The sequence below is a fragment of the Petaurus breviceps genome, unplaced genomic scaffold (genome assembly GCF_028583685.1).
Source record: "Petaurus breviceps papuanus isolate PSGF00001 unplaced genomic scaffold, PetGlider_PUasm1.0 90740, whole genome shotgun sequence".
NCBI lineage: Eukaryota > Metazoa > Chordata > Mammalia > Diprotodontia > Petauridae > Petaurus > Petaurus breviceps.
Window position 1 is genome coordinate 5,916,357 of NW_027187330.1, and position 20,411 is coordinate 5,936,767.

The following is a 20,411-nucleotide window of genomic DNA, read 5'->3' on the forward strand; positions in this document are numbered from 1 at the left end:
ACATACATGTATATATTTCTATTCCCTTCAACTATTTTCATGCTGAGTAAAGTTTCATCAGTTACAATTATCATTTTTCCATGTAAGAATGTAAATAGTTCAACTTTGATGAGTTCCTTATGATTCCTTTTTCCTGTTTACCTTCTCATGCTTCTCTTGCTTCTTATATCTGAATGTCAAATTTTCTATTCAACTCTGGTTTTTCATCAAGAATGCTTGAAAGTCCTCTATTCCACTGAATGACCATATTTTCTCCTGGAACATGATACTCAGTTTTGAAATAGAGGACTTTCAAGCATTCTTGATGAAAAGACCAGAGTTGAACAAAAAAAATGACTTTCAGATACAAGAAGAAGAAGATACAGAAGCAAGAAGAACATGAAAAGGTAAACAGGAAAGAGAAATCATAAGGAACTTTATTAAAGTTGAACTTTTTACATTCCTACATGAAAAGATGGTATTTGTAACTCATGAGATTTTTCTCATTATTAGGATAGTTGAAGGGAATACACACAAACACACATATGTATTAGTCTAGGTGGGTATATGTGTATATATGTGTATATGTATACATAGACAAGAGGGCACAAGGTGAGTTGAATATGAAGGAATGGTATCTAAAATATAAGATTAAGGGGTGGCAGAGGAATATATTGGGAGCAGGAGAAAGGGAGAGATAGAATAGGGTAAATTATCTCACATAAAAGAGGCAAGACAGTGGAGGGAAAGAGCAGGAAGTTGAAAGAGAATAAGTAAACCTTACTCTCATTGGACTTGGCTTAAGGAGGAAATAATATACACACTCAATTGGGTATCTTATTCTACAGGAAAGTAGGGGGAAAGGGAGAGGGCCGACTGGGGGAAGAGGTATTCAGTATGCTTGCCATCTTGAGGTAGGGGAGAGATGGGGAGAAAATTTGTAACTCAAAATTTTGTGGAAATGAATGTTGAAAACTAAAAATAAATAAATTCTGAAAAAAAAATTATGGATTAAGAAAAATTTGCAATTCTTTTGTCTGAAGTTGTTTTTTTTGAAGTTAATGTCTTTGGGTCTCTTCCTAGTTTTTTTTTTTTAATTTTTGCTTTTTTGGGGGGGAAGTAGGGCAGTTGGGGTTAAGTGACTTGCCCAAGGTCACATGGCTAGGTTTTGTGTTAAGTGTCTGAGGCCAGATTAGAACTCAGGTCCTCCTGATTCCAGGGCTGGTGCTCTATTCACTGTGCCACCTAGCTACCCCTCTTCCTAGTTTTTTGTAAGTATTATGTGACTTTTCCAAACTTTATTTTCTGTATCTATAAAATATTTGCAGTATTATGTCAGTTCTATTTAGGTCATGCTTATAAATATGTAAAAATTTTATATTAAATATTCTATTATATTATTATGGCATAACTTATTATCAGTAGAAAATGATTAGCACAGGAATGCATATGTGTGTGTATGTATACACATACATTGTTTCCCAGTATAGCAAATAGGTTTCACTGGTTTTTAGTCTCTTTAATAAACTAAGTGATAAGAGATTGGAAGATAATATAGAGAAACCTGTTTTCCGGTGGTCTTAGGTGGTTGACTGCCCTTGATTTGATGCCCTTGTAAGAGTGTCTGATTTCTTAAAACTGTATTTAAAAGAGCAAATTAACAAATTCTGGAATATCTATAAAGAAGGAATTGCTGTTTATATCACTGTGGATTTTTGTTTTTATGAAGAAAATTGAAAACTATATAAATGAATAAGATTTATTATTCTCAGATACTTAACACCCACACAAAATAACTGGCTGTGTAGCCTTGGGCAAGTTACTTAACCTCAGTTGCTTTAAAAAAAAGATTTATTATTAAAACCTTTTTAAAATATTAAATAAGCCATATTTATACCTGCACTGTGTTAGAAAGTATTATCTTAATTTCCTGCAAAAAGGAACTCAGGTAATACTAACTTGATTAAGGCCATAGGGGATGTCTTCACCAAAATTGGGATTAGAATATAAGGATTCTTTATTCTAAGCAAATTCATTTTAAAAAGTAAAACACCCTTAAAATAATTATCAGTTGTAATATACTTGTCAGTCAACAAACATTTCTTAGGTACCTCCAGTATATCAGGTGCTGTATCTACAAATACAAAAAGTGAAACTTTTTTTTTATCATAATCTCTAAATAGTTGGATAAAAGATTTACAAAGCTACAAAATTGTATATAGAAAACAGGCAGATTAGACTTCATAGGTTTCCCTGAGATATGATGAGACTAGACTAAAAATTGAAATATGGCTCTGTAAAGCTATACCTTATTCAAAAGAAACAAGAGGGGAGGCATATGTGGATGTGTAGGTGCATGTATGCTTGTGTGCATGTGCAGTGAGTAACATATATTAAGAGGATATACCAATGTGAGGAAATTGAACCAGAGGATGGAAGTATGGAGAGGGTTTGGGTCACGGGGGCAGAAACAAAAGTCATGTTGTTTTTGTATACACTAGACCAACATTATATAAAGAGGAAATGGTGAAGAATTCTAGAAACAGATCATAAACTTGACTGAGAGGTTTATATTGTAGTGATTTTGACAAATGTTATAGCTCTTTTCCCAGAAGAAGAGTAATAGATAATTTCTTGATTTTCCTTAATAACAATTGGAAGAAATCTTCCTTCAAAAAATTGAAGAACCCACATGGAAAAATCCTGTTCTGGACCTGCTCACTAACAAAGAAACTGGTTGCTATGGTGGAAATAATGACCTTAGGAAAAGGACAACTACTCTGTCTTCCTCTTTGTCATAGAGAAGGAGAAGAAAGTGAGGTGTGGTTTGACAGGCACATTCGAGTTTGGGAAAACACTTTTCAGAAAGTTCAGAGGAAGGATAGGTAGGATCCCATGACCCAGAATTCTTCAAGAGGGGTCAGCTCATCAGGGATGAGGGAGCTTTCTAGAAAGAAATTCTGGAATAGGCATAAAGGAAACAGTTCCAATGAAAGAGCAAAGAAGTTGGCTAAATGACTTATGTGACTGCTCAGGGAATTTAGCAGCTGACTTAGATGTTTTTAAAGACATGTAGAAAATAGAAGCAAAGGCAGGGTGAATATAAAAGCATCACACAGCTTTGTAAGAGTAGTGCCATAAGTTCTGGAGTTTATTTAGGATAAGACTAGTGAGGAAAGCTAGGAGGTTAAAAAGGTTTTTAAGAACTATTTTGAAAGATAGCAGGAATAGAACTCTTTTTTTTTTTTAAGCAATTGGGGTTCAGTAATTTGCCTAAGGTTGCACGGCCAGTTTTTTTGTGTATGGGTGTTAAGTATCTGAGGCCAGAACTGATCCCAGGTCCTCCCAGCGCTGGGGCTAGCACTCTTACTCACTGTGCCACCTAGCCGCCCCAGGAATAGAACTCTTACTCAGATTGGAAGGAACCATGATAATGGACAACAGAATATAGGCTGCTCATTTCTTGTTTTGTATCTCTTCTCTCAGCTAAGGGTGGTCTGCTTTCCTGCTCCCTCCCATTAGAATACCTTGCTTCATATTTCACTAAAGAAATTGAGCTTATGCATCAGGAGTTCCTTCTCCTCTCCCCAGTTCCATACTTCAAATCTCCTCCTTCATCACCCATCCTCTTCGTCTTTGTTAGTCTCAGTGATTAAAGACTCCTTATAAATTCATCCCATCTCCTTCAGCAGCTTGCCCCTTCATTCATTCTGTCTCTATTCCTAATTTTCAACCCCTCATCTATTGCCTCATTCCCTTGCCACCTTCAAATATGCTAATATCACCTTCTTTAGCTCTTTTCCCTTTAGCAGCCAAATTCCTAGAAAAAGCTATCTACCAGTTGCCTTTAATTTCTCATTTGCTTCTGAACATTTTGTGGGCTAGCTTCCAGACTGAAATTGATCTCGTCAAGGACAATAATGATCTTTCAGTCATTAAATGCTATGGCATATTCTTAGTCTTCATCCTTCTTTGCAGGTCTTAAAACTGTCTACCACCCATTACACCACTGGATAATCTCTTCTCAGACTTCTGTGACTCTGTTCTGTCATAGCTTACTTTTTTTATTTTTTTGGCCTTTTGGAGGGCAATTGGGGTTAAGTAACTTGCCCAAGGTTACATGGCTAGTTTTTTTGTGTGGGTATTAAGTGTCTGAGGTTGGAACCGAACTTGGGTCCTCCTGACTCTGGGGCCGGCGCTTAACTCACTGTGCCACCTAGACGCCCCTGTGGTTTACTTTCTATAGTATTGATTGTTCTCAGTCTCCTTTAGAGGCTTGTTATCCAAACCCTATGTCCCCCATGCATAATGAACTTTTCATCTCTGTCTTAAACTGTTTTGGTTTGAGCCAGATTAATACCAGCCTCCTGGTATAGTTTAGGTATGATGGAATGAAGTGGAATTCTTATCGGTCATTCAGTTAGCAAACAGATTTACCTAGTCATAGCAGGGAAAAGGGTATTTGACAAGGATATGAAATGCAGACATAGAAAATTGATTCAGCTTAGTTTAAAACTCCCATTTCTCTGAGTTGCCTATGGTGTCCATCAACCAAGTATCAGAGATTGGCTGGACCACCTCCAGGCTGTTTGTAGTTAGGTGACTAGGAAGTCTTGAGTCTAAGCCTAGAGACAATTAGGATGCAATTAGGTGGCACAGTGGATAGAACACTGGATTCAGAGTCAGGAAGAGCTGAGTTCAAATTTGGCCTCATGTACTTGCTAGCTGTATAATCCTGGGAAAGTCACTTAACCTTTGTCTGCCTCAATTTCTTTAGCTGTAAATGGGAATTATAATACACCTACCTCACAGTGTTATGAGGATCAAACGGGGTAACATTTTTAAATGATTTGTGCAGTACCTGGCAGATAGTAGGTGCTTGATAAATACTTGTTTCTTCCTCTCCTCCCTCCAGCCATTTAATTCTTAAAGATGGTTCAATATCTTTTAAGGAAAAACTAGCCTAATTTGAAGGATAGGTTATCTAATGTCTGGGTATTGCTCCTACTATGTAGTCCTGCTTTTCGTTTTTTCTCTCTATATTCTTTTTCTTGGTCATCACATTAACTCCTTTGGATTTAGTAACATTCTCTAAGCAGATGACTTTCAGATTCCCCTTATCTGTCTCTTGTCCCTCCTTAGCTTTAAGCTCCTATTTCCAACTGTCATGTAGACACTTCCACCTTTCATTCAGCATGTGTAAAGAAAAATTCATTATTTTTCCCCCTAAACACATCTCTTCTCCTAATTTTCATATTTCTGTTAAGACTACCATCATTTTTCCAGACACCCAGGTACACAACCTAAGAATTTTCCTTGATGTATTCTTGCTCCCCCACCTACCTTAATTGCAAAGTCTTGCAAAGTCATCTCCCGAACACTTGAATTCATGCTCTTCTCTCTCTTTACCAAGACCACCCTAGTCAGCATTCTCATTACTTCTTATTTGGACTATTACATTAGCCTCCTGATGGGTCTCTGCTTTTCTAGTCCATTCACACATCTTCCAGGTTAATATTCCTTCAGTACAAGTCTGTCATTCACATACTCAAGATGCTTCAATAGCTCCCTCTTGCCTTTAAGGTAAAAAACAAAATTCTGGCATTCAAAGTCCTTCATAAGCTGGTACCAGCTTATTTTTAAAAAAATTTCATTTAATTTTTAATTTGTGGGATAAAACAAGCATTTTTGTAACAGTATATTTTTTAAAAGATTGCATATGAAACTACAGATATATTATGTACTATTTGCTATTCTTTTACGATCTATAATAAAGTTATCACGTAAATTTTTTTCCTTTTTCTCCCTTGCCTCCCTTCCCCTGCCCTAGAGATGGCTAATTAGATGCATGTGTGTGTGTATATAAATGTAAAACCATTCTATACATACTGCTATTTATCAATACTTTCTCTGGATCCAGATAGTATATTCCTACATATGTCCTTTGTAATCAATTTGAGTATTTATAATAGTTAAAATGACTTATTTGCATAAAATTATTCTTAAAAAATACCGCTGTTACTATACACAATGTTCTCTTGGTTCTGCTCATTTTACTTTTCATTATTTCATGCTAGTCTTTTCATGTTTTTCTAAGATTATTGAGCTCATCATTTTTTATAGCATTTTAATATTCTATTTTTAAGGCTGACAGTACTCATTACTCCTCCTCATGTACTATGCTCTCTATCCAGACTGGCCTACTTGCTGTTCCTTATACATGACATTCCATTTACCACTAACAGGCCTTGGGAAAGACTGATACCTCACCCCTAACCCTTGCCTGCATGCCCATTCTCACCTCTATCCCTTGGGACCTCCCTACCCCAAGCCTCTTCCTTTCAGGACTTAAGTGAAACTTTTTTCAAGAGACCTTTTCTTATTCCTTCATGAGTTAGTGTATTTGCCTCCAAATCATAGTACATTTATTTTTGTATATGTCCTGTATTTACTTATCTTTCAACTTTGTATCTCCTCAGTAGAATAATCTCTTTGAGGGCAAGGATAGTCTCACTCTTGTCTTTGTATTCCCAGTGTCTAACCCAGTAGTGTCTGGCATATAGTAGACATTAAATACATGTTTATTATGAATTAGACTTGGAAGGGTATAAAAGGATTTAAAAAGAGCTGCTACCCAAGGTAGATAAGGAGAGAATAAGAGTGCACCTTTTTTAGTTCAAGGTACAAGATCCAGATGTGCTGCATTTTCAAGTATCGAAAGAATTTAAAGATTTGTTTTTGTTGAATGATCTTTAAATCCCTTTGGAAAACTAGAGAGATACTGCAGTCTTGTCCTAATTTTCAAGAGAAGGGAATCTGTGTAAACCCTAGACGATTGATTAGAGAAGGTGTTATTAAAGCACGGTTAGTAAACATTCAGAAGAAGAACCAGTGATCGCAAAGAGTAAGCATGTCTCCTTGATCCAGAAGAATACATAATGCCCCTTTAATCTTGTTTCCTTTTTTTAAAAATAGGGTTTAGTATACTAGTAGGCTACAGGAATTCTGTAGATACCATGTAGCTAGATTTTAGTAATGCATTTGACCAAGTCTCTAGTGCTTTCCTTGCATACTAAAATGGAAAGGTGTGGATTAAGAAATAGTGCAGGGAGGCAGGTTTGGAACTGGTTGAAAGGGTAGACTCAGAGATGTCATTAATTTTTTTGATATCAACTTAGAATGAGCTGTCCCTCTAGAGTGCCCAAGTTGGTCGGATCTTAGCCCCGTTCTGCTTATCATTTTTATCAATGACTTTGATAAAGGCATAGATGATATACTTGGATCTACAGGTTGAGAGGGATAGCTAAAATATTGAACAGAGTTGGAATCAAATTGTTGAGAGGCACTAGACCATTACTCTAAATTGAATAAAATGAAAATGAAGAGAAATGACTATAAAGTCTTTGGGTTCAGAAAATCAACCTCACAGTTACAAAATAGGAGGGGGTTGGGCAGGCATGAGTAGACACCAGTTCCTCTGGAAAAGATTGGGTTGTTTTAGTGAACTTGAAAGTGCAATATGAATCAACAGTATATTTTGACTTTCAGGGAAATGAATACAAAATTAATATGAATTAATATAGACATAGAATATAGAACTAGAGAGACAGTAATCCTGTTGTACTTTGCCCTGGTTAGACGATATATGGAGTATTATGTTCATTCTGTGTGTCAGATTTTTGGAAAGAACATTATTAATCTAAGGAGTGACCAGAGGAGGGCAGTTAGGTTGGTGTAAGTTCTTGAAATGTGCCAGGTGAGAATTAGTTAAAGGAAATAGTTATATTCCCCTGGAAGAAGTAAAGACAAGGATAGCTGTCTTCAGGAATTTTGGGTTGTGTCAAGTAGAAGAGCAAACTTATGCTTGGATTTAGAAAGCAGAATGAGGAGTAATGGGTGAAATTTCTAAGAGCCAAAATTAGATTTGGGATAAATAAAAACTTTCTAATAAGGTGGGATTTCTGAAAATAGAATGAGCAGCCTCTGGCAGTAGTGGAGTTTCACTAGAGTTATTCAGACAAAAGTAGAGGGGTTCTTGTGGATGTACAGCTTAGACAAAATGGCCCCTTGAGGTCACTTCCAAGTCTGGGATTCTGTAATTCTGCTTACCTTTCCACCTGATATGATACATGAATCCCTCCTACAGCATGCCTGGGAAGTAGTCATCCAACTTTTGTTTGACCTTTGTCAGTGATACTGAACTCAGTATTTCAACATGCAGGCCATTTCATTTTTGGACAGATGTAATTTTTTAGAATATTCTATAAGGTGAACTAAATTCTTTCTCCCTGTAACTTCTGTCATTTGCTCCCTATTCTAACCTTAGATACTCTACAGAACAATTCTAATGACTCTTCAACTTGATAACCCTTTCACACATTTGAAGATAGCAATCAAATCTCTGCTTTTCTAGGATAAACATTCCCAGTATTCATATGGCATTATTTCAAGTTCCTTCACCTTCTCCATTTGCTCTCTGAAAAATTTTTGAATCAATGAAAAACATCATTGTTCTTAATATATGATACATGGAATTGAATATAGTATTCTAGTTCTCATCTGACCAGCTCCGCATACAGTATACAGATACAGCTCAGCATACACTCTTCATGTGATTTAGGAATTTATGATTTTATCATTCCTTGGGCATTTGTCAATCGAGGTATCATTATTGGAATAAAGTGTGTGTGTGTGTGTGTGTGTGTTGAGATATATGATATAGTATTATAGTATTTGGGGAGAGTTCAGGGTAACAGCTTTTTCCCTCATTTCATTTCCAGTATTCAAGGTAACATAGTATTTGGGCATTGGGAATAGGGCTATTTTAATGTTGCACATAAAATATAAGAACATTAGTGAAGTTTTACACTATATGTATATGTATACAATGTATATAAAAATATCAGTGCTTGGGAGAGCATTGATTTTGTTTTTGCCGTAAGTGATAACTTATTTCTTTGAATTGTTTTCTTTCCTGGTCCAAGACCCATACTAATAATATTCAGACACGGAGCATTTTATGCCAGGCACAAATAAGTATTCTCTAATCTTTCAGAGCCTGGGCCATCATCCCTTGGGAGTATGCTCATGCCAGTTCAGGAAACTGAATGGGAAGAACTCATTCGGACTGGCCACATGACCCCTTTCGGCACACGGATCCCTCAGAATCAAGAGAAAAAGCCTAGAAAGTTAATGCTTAACGAAGCATCAGGCTTTGAAAAATATTTGGCAGATCAGGCAAAATTATCATTTGAAAGGAAGAAGCTATGCCTACAGAAAAAAAAGAAGAAAATTCAGGCTTCAGTTAATTCAAATGTGATCCCAACTTCAGACAAAAAAGAAAAGAACAAGACCACTGAGAAGCAGTTAAAAACAGATAAACGTTTGAAAAAACATATTAAGAAACTTCAAAGGAGGGCTGTTCAGTTCCAGGGTAAAGTAGGATTTCTAAAGGAAAAGAAACCATTGGAACCAAAGAAGTCCAAGTATGATCAAGGAGATGAAAGTGAAGATTCAGAGTATATACCTGAGGATGAACTTCTCTACACTGAAGAGGAGGAGGAAGAGCAAGAACTGGTACTCCGTGCTACAAATAAGCATGATCATAAGCTGAAATCTTTATCCAAGCACAGGAAGCAGCAGAATAAAATTCCAACAGAGGAAATTGATGATGACTATCTTCCCAGCTCCGGAGAAGAAGAACCTGTAGGAAGAAATGGCAAAATCAAGAGGTGCCGAGATGATGGAGATGAAGATTATTATAAACAACGGTTAAGGTTAGTCATTAAGTTGGGCTAAAAGGAATCATTTAAGGCCTAAAAAATGTTGTTGTATAGCCAATTTTTACATTAATAGTAATGGTAATGATAGCTAACATTTTAATAGCACTTTAAGTTTGGAAAGTGCTTTATATACATCATTTTTCACAACAACTCTGTGGAGTAGTTTTTTACAGGTATTATTAGCTCCATTTTACAGATGAGGAAACAGGCTCAGTGAAGTTAAATGTTTGGCCCATTGTTATTGAAGTTAGTATTAGAGGCAGAATTTATGAATTCTAATCTTCCTGATTTCAAGTCCAGCACTCTGTCCATTAAACCATACTGCTTCATAATACAGATTGTTTCTTTTTGTATTCCTGTATTTGAAAATTGAATGCTTCAAGTTTATGAAAAATTGTGAACCCTAGATATTACTTAATAATATCCTACTTATAGTAGAGAAAATACTGGTTTTGTAACTAGAAGACCCTGTGTTCTATTCTGCATCCTGGTTATTTACTAGCTGCCTAACAATGAGCAAGTTGTTTAATATCTATGCCCCAATTTCCTCATCTGTAAAATGGGAATCACAATATTTGCATTCCTTTCCTCTCAAATTTCTGCAGTTATTATAAGCATTATTATTTGAAGGTTAGGCATTATCCTGAACACATCTGAAAAATGGGACATAGTGTCTGCGTCTCTGTCTAGTTGTTAGAGTAGTAGTATACTAAAACTTCTCCACTTTATTTTGGTAGATGTTAGAAGAAATGACATTTGGCAGCCTGACAGCAAGGAAAGAGAAAGCAAAATGACTATGACATTTGATCATAGGGTCATAGACCTAGAACTCAAAGAATGCTTAGAGATCATCTTAGCAGCCTCCTCATTTTCTAGTTGAGGAAAGTTAAGGACAAAAACCCTGAGTTATCAAGAAAAAAAGTTAAAGAAACATTGATTTTGGAAAAAAAATGTATAAAAATGGATAAAATACTGATTATGACACTTAAAGAGGTAGTAGATTTCTGGTATCTGAGAAATTCATTTATGTAGAGTTTCTCATGTTCCAACAATTCCAAGTAAGTGAGGTATTGCTAGGGTTTAATTTTAAAGACTTTACCTATTGAATTATAAAGAACTATTAATTCTGGAACTACTTAGAAAATAAGAAGATATGTATTGAATTTCTTTTTCTTTATAGTTTTCATTTTCTCTTTGAGAAATAGCTTTCTCTGATTTCAAAGTAATTTGGTTAGTTTGTATAGAAAAGGTTAAATGGAACATTGCTGTGCTTATTCATTACTTTATAGTTTCATGAAATCAGTGTTGCAAGTAAACATTCTTTCAGGCAAGGAAAATTTACCTTTTCATTGACTTGGCTAAATAATAATAAAATGATGATGGTGGTGATGATAATGGTAATAGCCTAAATTTTATGTGAATAATAGCATAAGTTTTATGTGGTACTTTATAGTTCACAGAGTTCTGCTTAATTAGTTTGATGTTCCTGATCTGTCATCTAGAGATGCTAAAGACCTGTGTCAAATTTAAATACTTATTTTATTGATACTTTAAAACAGGTACAGCATAATTTTTTTCAGTTATATGAAAATGACCATTAAAATGAGTTGTGATATGAACTTTGAAGCCTATCTTTTCTTCCTCCCTTCCAGTCTTTTTGCTTATATCTTTGAACTATCCTATTTTTTCACTACTGAGACCCTTCTATATCAGTAACACTCTTTCTCATTCAGCTGTAGTCTCTCCACAGCTCCTGGATTCAGTTCAACAAGCATTTAAATGCCTGCTGTGTACAAAGCACTGTGTATAGTAGATGCTATATAAATCAATCAGTATGTGCCAGGTACTGTGCCAAGCGCTGGGGCATATACAGTCCCTGATCTCAGGAAGCTTACAACCTAATGAGGAAAACAACTTGCAAACAAATATATACAAAGCAAGTTACTTGCAGGATAAATAGGAAATAATTAATAAAAGGAAGGCACTGGAATCAAAAGAGATTGGGGAAGGCTTCCTGTAGAAGAAGATGGGGTTTTAGTTGGAACTTGAAGCCTGGGAGGTTAGTAGTTGGAGCAGAAGGAAGGAAAGGGTTTCAGACATGGAGGTTAGCCAACGAACATGCTTAGTGTTGAGAGATGGAGTGTCTTGTTTCTGGAACCGAAGGGAGGCCAGTGTCACAGGATTGAAGAATACATGTTGGAGAGTAAAGTTTAAGAAACCTGGCAAGGTAGGAGGGGATTAGGCTATAAAGATCTTTGAATGCCAAACAGATCATTTGGTGTTTGCTCCTAGAAGGCAATAGGAAGCCACTGAAGTTTATTGAGTAGTGGGGATGACGTAATTGGACCTGCTCTTCAGGAAAATCACTTTACTGAATGGAGGATGGATTGGAGTTGGGAGAACCTTGAAGCAGGCAGACCCACCAGCAGGCTGTTGCATTAGTCCAAGTGTGAGGTGGTGAGGCCCTGTACCAGAGTGGCAGCAGTGTCAGGAGAGAAAGGAGTGTATTTGAGAGATACTGTAAAGGTGAAATTGATAGGCTTTGGGAACAGATTAAATGTGGTTATGAGAGAGAGTGAGAAGTCCTGGAAGACTGTTTAGGTTGTGAGCCTGAGGGACTAGTGGGATGGTCTTGTCCTCTATTGTAATAGGGAGAGGTAGGAGAGTGGGGGAGAGAGATAATGAGTTCTTTTTTTTGACATATTGAGCTTAAGGTGTCTACTGGACATCCAGTTTGAGGTGTCTGAAAAGCAGATGGAGTTAAAAGATTTAGAATTCAGCAGAGGTCTGGGCAGAAAAACTAGATTAGAGAATCATCAACATAGAGATGGTAATTAAATCTGTGGCAGCTGATGGGATCACCAAGTAAAGTAGTATAGCAGGAGAAGAAAAGAGGACCCAGTACATAACCTTGAAGGACACCTGCAGTTTGAAGGGCTTTGACTGAAGCCAGAGCAACAATGGGATTGTTGCCTCCTTTGACCATATTAATGTAGTTTCTTCCTGTGAGGGCATTTGATGGTGATGGGGAACAGTATAGATTCTGATTTTGCAGGTAGTGTGGTGGGGCAGCACGTGAGATGGAAGATGGAGTAGATGTTGCATCCTCATATGGAAGCATCAGATTGGAGGGCTATTTGGTCTCTGATTCTGGAGAGGGCAATGGTGTCAGCACTGAATCCTTTCTTCTTGATGGTTGTCATCACTCATCTACCTGGGCCAGTGTTTTTCTCCCAATTAAACAGCTGAGAATTATATAAACTGTGGAACTGAATGCTGGTCTGCAGCCCATAGAATGGAGAAGGGGATCTAGGCCTTTCCTTAGACAAAACACAAAGTATCCCTAAACCTGACGACATGTATAGGTCTATCCTAAATAAAACCTTTCCTTGACTACCATCTGCTTAAGCTCATATCCCTCTTCTTTCTCTGTCAGTTCTCTATTAAAAGTCATTTTTTTAAACTGCTTTCACTTCTTTTCACCCACTTTTTTGTCACCTTTTAGCTGTATGGGTTCCATTAGCAAAGTCACTAATGATTTCCTTATCACTAATCCTAATGGCTTTTTATCTGTTCTCATCATCTTGATTTCTTTGAGGAATCTGACCCAGTGGATTACTCTACTTCTTGATATCCTCAATTCCCTTGGCTTCTCTGACACTTCTTTAATGATTCTTATTCTTTTCCTCCGATCACTCTTTTTTTGGTTTCTTTTGGTGGTTCCTCATTTTCTTATCTATGTTATATTTGATCCTTCTCTTCACCCTATCCAATCAGTTGCCATGTCCTGTCCTTTTTGACACTGTATCCACCATGATACAGTCTGTTGTCACTTCTCACCCAGATATTCCTAATAGTTTTTTCTTTTTTTAGTCTGTCTTCTTTCCAGTCTCTCATTCATATTGGTGTATGAGAAATCTTCCCAAGAAATCTTCCTAGTGTCTCTTTCCTGTTCTAAAACCTTTGTTGACTTTCCATAGTTTTCTGTGATAGAGGGCTGGACTTTGAGTCAGGAAAGTCTGAGATGAAATCCTGCCTTGGACAGTTATTAACTGTGTGTCCTAGGGCAAGCCTCTTAACCTCTCAGTCTCAGCTTTCTCATCTTATGGGAATAATAGTAGTAACTACTTCCCAGAGTGGTCGTCAAGATCAAATGAGTTAACATACAAACCTTACAGCATTACATAAATGTTTACACAATAAAATCTCAACTTCCTATTCTTTCATTCAGAACTGTTCATAATCTGGTTTCAGTGTAGCTTATATTATTCCTCTCCATGTGTTGTGTAGTCAAGCATGAATATTGTTTGCCCCATACTTGTACTTTTGTGTCAAAAGGAAAGATCTGAAAATTTTGAAGCATAAAAAAGGACTATGCTGTACTAATAAATCCTTTAGTAGAAGCATTTGTGGTTGAGTTATGGAATATTGCTCAGATATGAATAAGCAGTATAAAATAAATATATAAATAAGCAGTATAAAGTGTGTATGGTATTAATGAAACCCTATTTTCCTTATTAAATTAATATTTTTAACTTAGATTATTATTTTGATTAAATCATGATTAAATGTCAGTGTTTTAAGGATCTATGATTTCATCTATATGGGTAATCAAACGGTTTTGGTATTTTAGGACCTGCTGGAGCTTGCCCCTTATTGCCATATGGTATAGCCTTTGATAATCTTTATTCCATAATGAGGTAGCAGATTAGGTCTTCTGTGAGGGAAACTTTTTAATGTGCTTGCTTAAATTCAGTGAAGTAGCTTTTGTTCTTTATGTTAAAATTATAAAACAAAATTATCAAAGCCATATCCTAGACTGATTTTTTTTTGTTAAAGTTACAGTAATATCTTAAATGAATTTCAGAAATACCAGTAACTCTAATTGCCACCAAAACATTCCTTGTCTTAAAATTTCATAGCTATGGTTATTATGGCCATTAAACTGCAGCTGTCCATAGTGAAATGTTCACACTAACACCCCTAGACACTTTTCAGTTTGGGAGATGCAATAAGAAAATAAAATATTCAGAATTGAGAAGTCTATTAAGAACATTTTAGAAATATCACTCACTTTTATTTATGCTTTGTTCCATGTAATTTTTCAGCTTTTTATGTAAATAGCAGTTGAAATTATAGCAGTATTCCCTTAGGTGGAAAAAAAGACCTTTAGGATTACTTAACTTAGCAGTGGTTTGGTGATAAATGATCAGTATAAAGCCACACATTTTTAAACACAGAAAATGAGTTTTTTTCTTAAATAAAATTTAGAAATATATATCCAAAAAGGCTGTTTCATCAAGCTGGAGGGAAAATGTTCTTATAGCCTTATTTGGTTATTGTTTCTAACAATATCCACTCTAAATTGCAAGGATTGAAAGTGGATGGCTCCTAAATATATTTTCACCTTAAGAGTATTCTTTTTCTGATAAGTACCAGATCTTTTTTCATAGGCTGTTTCTAGCTACATCTTTTTTTTTCTGCCTTAAAACTTGGTAGGCCATCCCTATAAATGTGACAAGTGATCCTATCCCTGCCTGCTTCTTAAACTTAAGATTCATCTGGGACAAATCTTTGATGTCTCCTATTGTTAAACTTATTTATATACATTTGTCACGATCATTTGCTTCACAGCTATATCATGGTTCCGAGGCATATATCTCCCCTTCCCTCTCTGTCCTACCACCTCATCCCATTTCTAGGACCTTATTATTTCATGACTTTCTCAAATAGTGATAGAACTTAACTTCTTTGTACTTAATTCCATAGCTTCCTCTTGTAATTTGGAGTTCAAAGATTATCTTCTTCAGGAAGCTTTTCTTGATATACATATAATAACCACCCACTGACTAGAATCATTGCCAAAACCACTCCAATATGTTTTTATTTTTAATTTTTGTCCAGACCTGTGGTGCTTCATGGGCATATGAAACTCCATGTATGGAAATGCCTTCCATCAGTGTATACCTGCAACTCACATATAATTTGTAGATATAATATTACCTGAGATACTGACCTTGGTCACGCAGCTTTATGTGTTGGTATAGAACTTCTATCCTGCTTTCTTGACTTAGCTCTCATACCCTGCTGCCTGTTTTTATAGGCATACATATATGTCTGACTTATTTTCATTAAGTGAAGATTGTTTTTTGAGTCATTATTTTCTGCCAGCAATCCCATTACTGATGTTTTCTACCCTTTGATAAAAGATGGTAGACATGGCTTTTTCTTAAAATATATTGCTTTGAGAAAATAGAGGTCTAAGTTTTGTCTTAGACCTCTAGGAACTTGATCCTAGGTACCAAATAAATCTTGACAAAATATACACATATGTTATTTGAGGTAATATGTCTGTTGGGAGTACTCTAATAATATCATTTATTGTAACAATGATGTAAAGTCATGATTGCTTAGTGGACTTGAAGATCAGATACTCCATTTTGTTATTTCCATTTATATGTGAAGAAAAAATAAAAATGAACAGTTTTATTCCTTTTTCATTTCTTGTTATCTTAGGTATGCCATTTCTGTTCATTCCTCAATTGATGAAGAAGGCCATACTGGTTCTTACTCATTTTCATCTTGAGGACATGAATGCATTTGTTAATGCAAGTAGCTTTTAGGATCCCTGGAAAACTCAGGTGAAGTTCTTGACACCAGAGAATTTCGATTTGGACATATTCACATAAATCCCTCACTTATAAATTTAAATGTTGAGATTAATTGTATTTGTCTCAAATACTGATCTTTTTGTTGAGAAATAAATTGCTAATCCTGAGAGGTGCATTGATGTATTAATTCCTTGGATTTTCTGAAAATTCTACCTTGTTGCTATTCTGATTCAACATCTGATGAGGGAAATATTTTCCCTTTTTAAATCTGTTTTGGACTATTGTTGCTATTTTGATATGGGTATAGGGTTTGAATAAGAACAGTAGGTATCTGTCTCAGAGTCTCACATTTATTCATTAATCCTGCACATTATTTTGTAATCTTGCTGTCCCACTGTATCCAGCTGACTGTCAAAATCCTGGAGATGGATTTATGGAACTAAAACTCTGTGTGTATGTTTATTTTTTTTAAAAAAGGAGCACTCCTGGTATTAAAGATAGGTGATTTTCAGTAGTAATCATGGGGCAGTTCTTAAGTCAATTTCAGTAACTTCCGGTATACTAGAGGTGTTATGGTTGGGGGAAGTTGGACTTTCATGGTACCTGAGTGCAACTTTCAGATATTAAGGGACTGCTCGATTTCTCCCATCTCTCATTTGTCTCCTGCTTCTCCTTCATTAGGTTATTAGTGCTTTTCTGGGCAAGAGGAATTAGCAAAGATCTTCTAGAGGACTGAAAGAGCACAATTTACTTTTCTCTCATGAGTAGGTTAAAGTTGTTATTTTTAGTTCAATTTAAATATAAATCCCAGAACCTCAAATTTATGTTTGACTTTTATGTTGATAGTCATTTCTCAGTACAGCCTTTTAAATGTAGGTTGCCTGCTTGCTTTTCTTTTGTGACTATAAAAAACTATGGTATACACATTCATGTAACCCTTGCCTGTCAAAGTGTTTGATTTTTGTAGACAAAACTTGTACTTTAAAATTGCCTTAGTGCTTTTAATATTAAATATTTACATATTGCCAAACATGTACAGTGGAAAATCATTTGAATGAAAGAATGTTGAAGTTTCTTGAGAAAGTATGATGAATGTATTCTTTAAAAATTTTTTTCAATTAACATATTTTTCCTTTCCACTTTACCTCCTCATTCAGTATAAACAGAAAAAACTCTTCAACAAAAATGTGTAGTAAAGCAAAACAAATTTTCTTATTGGCCCTGCCAAAAAAAAAGTTTTGTTTTGAGTCTGGGTCTCCTTGTCTCACGAAACTGAAAGTTCAGTTTCGATTATGCTGACCCCATTGGTTATCAGCATAGTGCTCTTCTGTTTCTGATCTGGACTGGTTTGCTATCTCCTCCCCATCTTAGGCAGTCTGGTATGCCCCCACTCCTGAGGGCTCACCAGATTCGTGCCAGACTTAATGTGGGATATCTAGTTGGTTGTAACCCTGCTTCACCTCAGAGATCTCCCAGCCTTGGCCTTTCCAGTAAGGACTAGAAGAGAGCATCTCCACACCTGACCCCCCAAATGTATCAATGAATGTATTTTTGGTCCATGGAAATGTACAAATGTTTGCATATGTAGTAGAATTAATTTTTGTCATATACATAATACAACAGCATAAATTTTATTTTTATAATGGCATTGGAGGATGGGATTAACCCGGTCTTTTAGACTTTCTCAAATCAAGCATTTACTGTGTGGTGGTGTTTAGTTTCGGTTGGACTTCCCAGCTTTGGTATATCCCTGTCCTTGGTTACTTTTTGTAGTGATTGTAGAAGCAGGGAGTGGTGGGGATGAAATGATACCTATGAGTTGAGAGGAAAGAGGAAGTGTAGGTTTTAAGAACATATTATCTTTTTCAGACTGAGATTCTGGGCAAAGTGCAGTTTCTAGGTGTAATCACAAGGTGGTGCAGTGACTCAGCACATAGCTGCTTCTCAGCATTCATTAGAGGAAAACAACTCATACTTAGCTCGTGCGTGAGATATTTTTTTTTTTTTACAACATCCGGGTAATCTGAGAATGTTGACAAATCCAGTGCTAGGACATAGCATTTTATTAATGTTGTATGTGTATCTGTGTAAGCTTTAGGAGACTGCTGATCCTAAAGTGTTTTTCTTGATTTCACAGTATGTCATCTTTTAAGCTATTGCATGTAATTTGAGTTGGTGAGTACTGACAAGCACTACTTCCAATAATTATTGATTTTTTTTGTACACAAATTATGTTAAGTCACTGATTACTTTGTTCTGTTAGGTAGAAGTTGGGGAACCACCTGCTAGCTTGGTGGGGCTGGTGACTGGTGGGAATTATTTATTGTTTGGTGATCAGAATGGATAGCAGGTAGGAGTCATTTCCACAAGTTGGATTAGATGTTGTCTCAGGTAGAGAGCTCAGACCAGAGTCTGAGTGCAGGTGAATACAAAGCATGGAAGCAGAAGAGATTTACATGCAAGAACAGTTTGTGTAAAACAATTGCCTGGAGCCTGGCTTTCCCTAGACTCTGAGGCTCTTTGGGTAGTACAGTTTAGGGAATCACAAGATCATAGTTTTAGAGCTGGGAGGGACCTCATTTAGTCCATTCCTCCATTTTTCAGATGAACTGAGTGAATCCCAAAGAGCTTCAGTGACAAATTCAAGGTCACATAGCTCTGTCTGTATTCAGTGACCTGTCCCAGAGAATTTTCTTCAGGTGTTAAGTGACTGTTCTGACTTTACAGCAGGCTTTCATATTTTCTGTTTGTGTGTATTCTAACCAAAACTGGTTAGAGGACTGTTAGGGCTTCTTTAGGAATATCAGTATTAGAGCTGTTTTCCTGCTTCCCAAGTCATTGATTTTTTTGACTTTAAATAGATATACATACAGACATGCATACACACACATATACGTATATGTATATATACATGGACATACATTTTTGTGTGTATATGTGGTTATACTAGGCAGTGAGTGACAATTACTTTATGAGAGGCACAAATTAAGTGCAGTAGTAGTACAGAGGGCCAGTCACTTCCAACTGGGTTGAAGAGAATATCTTTGAAGAGACAATATTTGAGCTGAGTTTTGGAGGAAAGATAGGATTTCTGCAGATGAGAATGGGGAAGTGGACTTTCCCTGCAGAGCAAAAGCATTGAGAAAGTGCAATGAGTATTCAGAGAACAATGACTAAATTTCAGAGAACTCATAATGAAAAATTCTGTTCACCTCCAGACAGAACTGGTGAACTTTTTTGAGTACAGGTTGAAGCAGCCTTGTTCCCTTTATTTTTCTTGCCTTTTGGGGGGCTAATATGAAAGCTTGTTTTGGATGGCTTCATATGTATAATGGTATCATATTGCTTGCCTTCTCAGTGGGTAGGGGAGGTTCTTAAGGGAGAGAGCAAATTTGGGACTCAAAAATCAAAGAAATGGGGGTGGCCAGGTAGCACAGTGAGTAAGAGCACCGACCCCAGAGTTGGGATGACCTGGGATTGATCCAAGCTCAGACACTTAGCACCCACCCAGAAACACCTGGCTGTGTAACCTTGAGCAAGTTACTTAACCTCAGTTGCTTAGGGGCGGCCAGGTGGTGCAGTGAGTAAGAACACCGGCCCCAGAGTCGAGATGACCTGGGATCGAATCTGGGCTCAGATACTTAGCACCACACCCAGAAATAACTGGCCGTGTAACCTTGAGCAAGTTACTTAACACCAATTGCTTTTAAAAAAAAAATCAAATAAATGAATAATTTTAAAGATCAAAGAGCAGTGACTTAAGTCAGTCCAGTTTGACTGGAGTATGGTGTAATGTTAATGAGTTATAAGATCTTCCCCCACCCATTAACAGGCCTTATCTGGAGCCCATTAAGGGAAGCTTGCTTAAGGGAGACTTGCTTTTAGGAAGGATTTCACACCTTTTGCTAATTTCTAATTAGGCACTGAGTCACAAGGGTTGTGATGCCTTCTGGCTCTGAGAAGTATACTCACACACTCGCCTCCCTACCTCCCTCCTTTCTCTCTCTCTCTCTCTCTCTCTCTCTCTCTCTCTCTCTCT

The 20,411-nt window shown here is 36.5% G+C and overlaps 1 protein-coding gene across 2 annotated transcripts in view; it reads left to right on the top strand.

Moving 5' to 3' along the window:
* The window catches only part of ERCC6 (ERCC excision repair 6, chromatin remodeling factor), a 105,303-nt gene that overhangs the window by 17,695 nt on the left and 67,197 nt on the right, over nucleotides 1-20,411 (top strand). For both annotated transcript variants that reach the window (XM_069067228.1, XM_069067229.1), the window contains exon 5: nucleotides 9,035-9,755. In XM_069067228.1, the coding sequence (XP_068923329.1) occupies nucleotides 9,035-9,755 (721 nt within the window). The remainder of the gene's footprint in view (nucleotides 1-9,034; nucleotides 9,756-20,411) is intronic.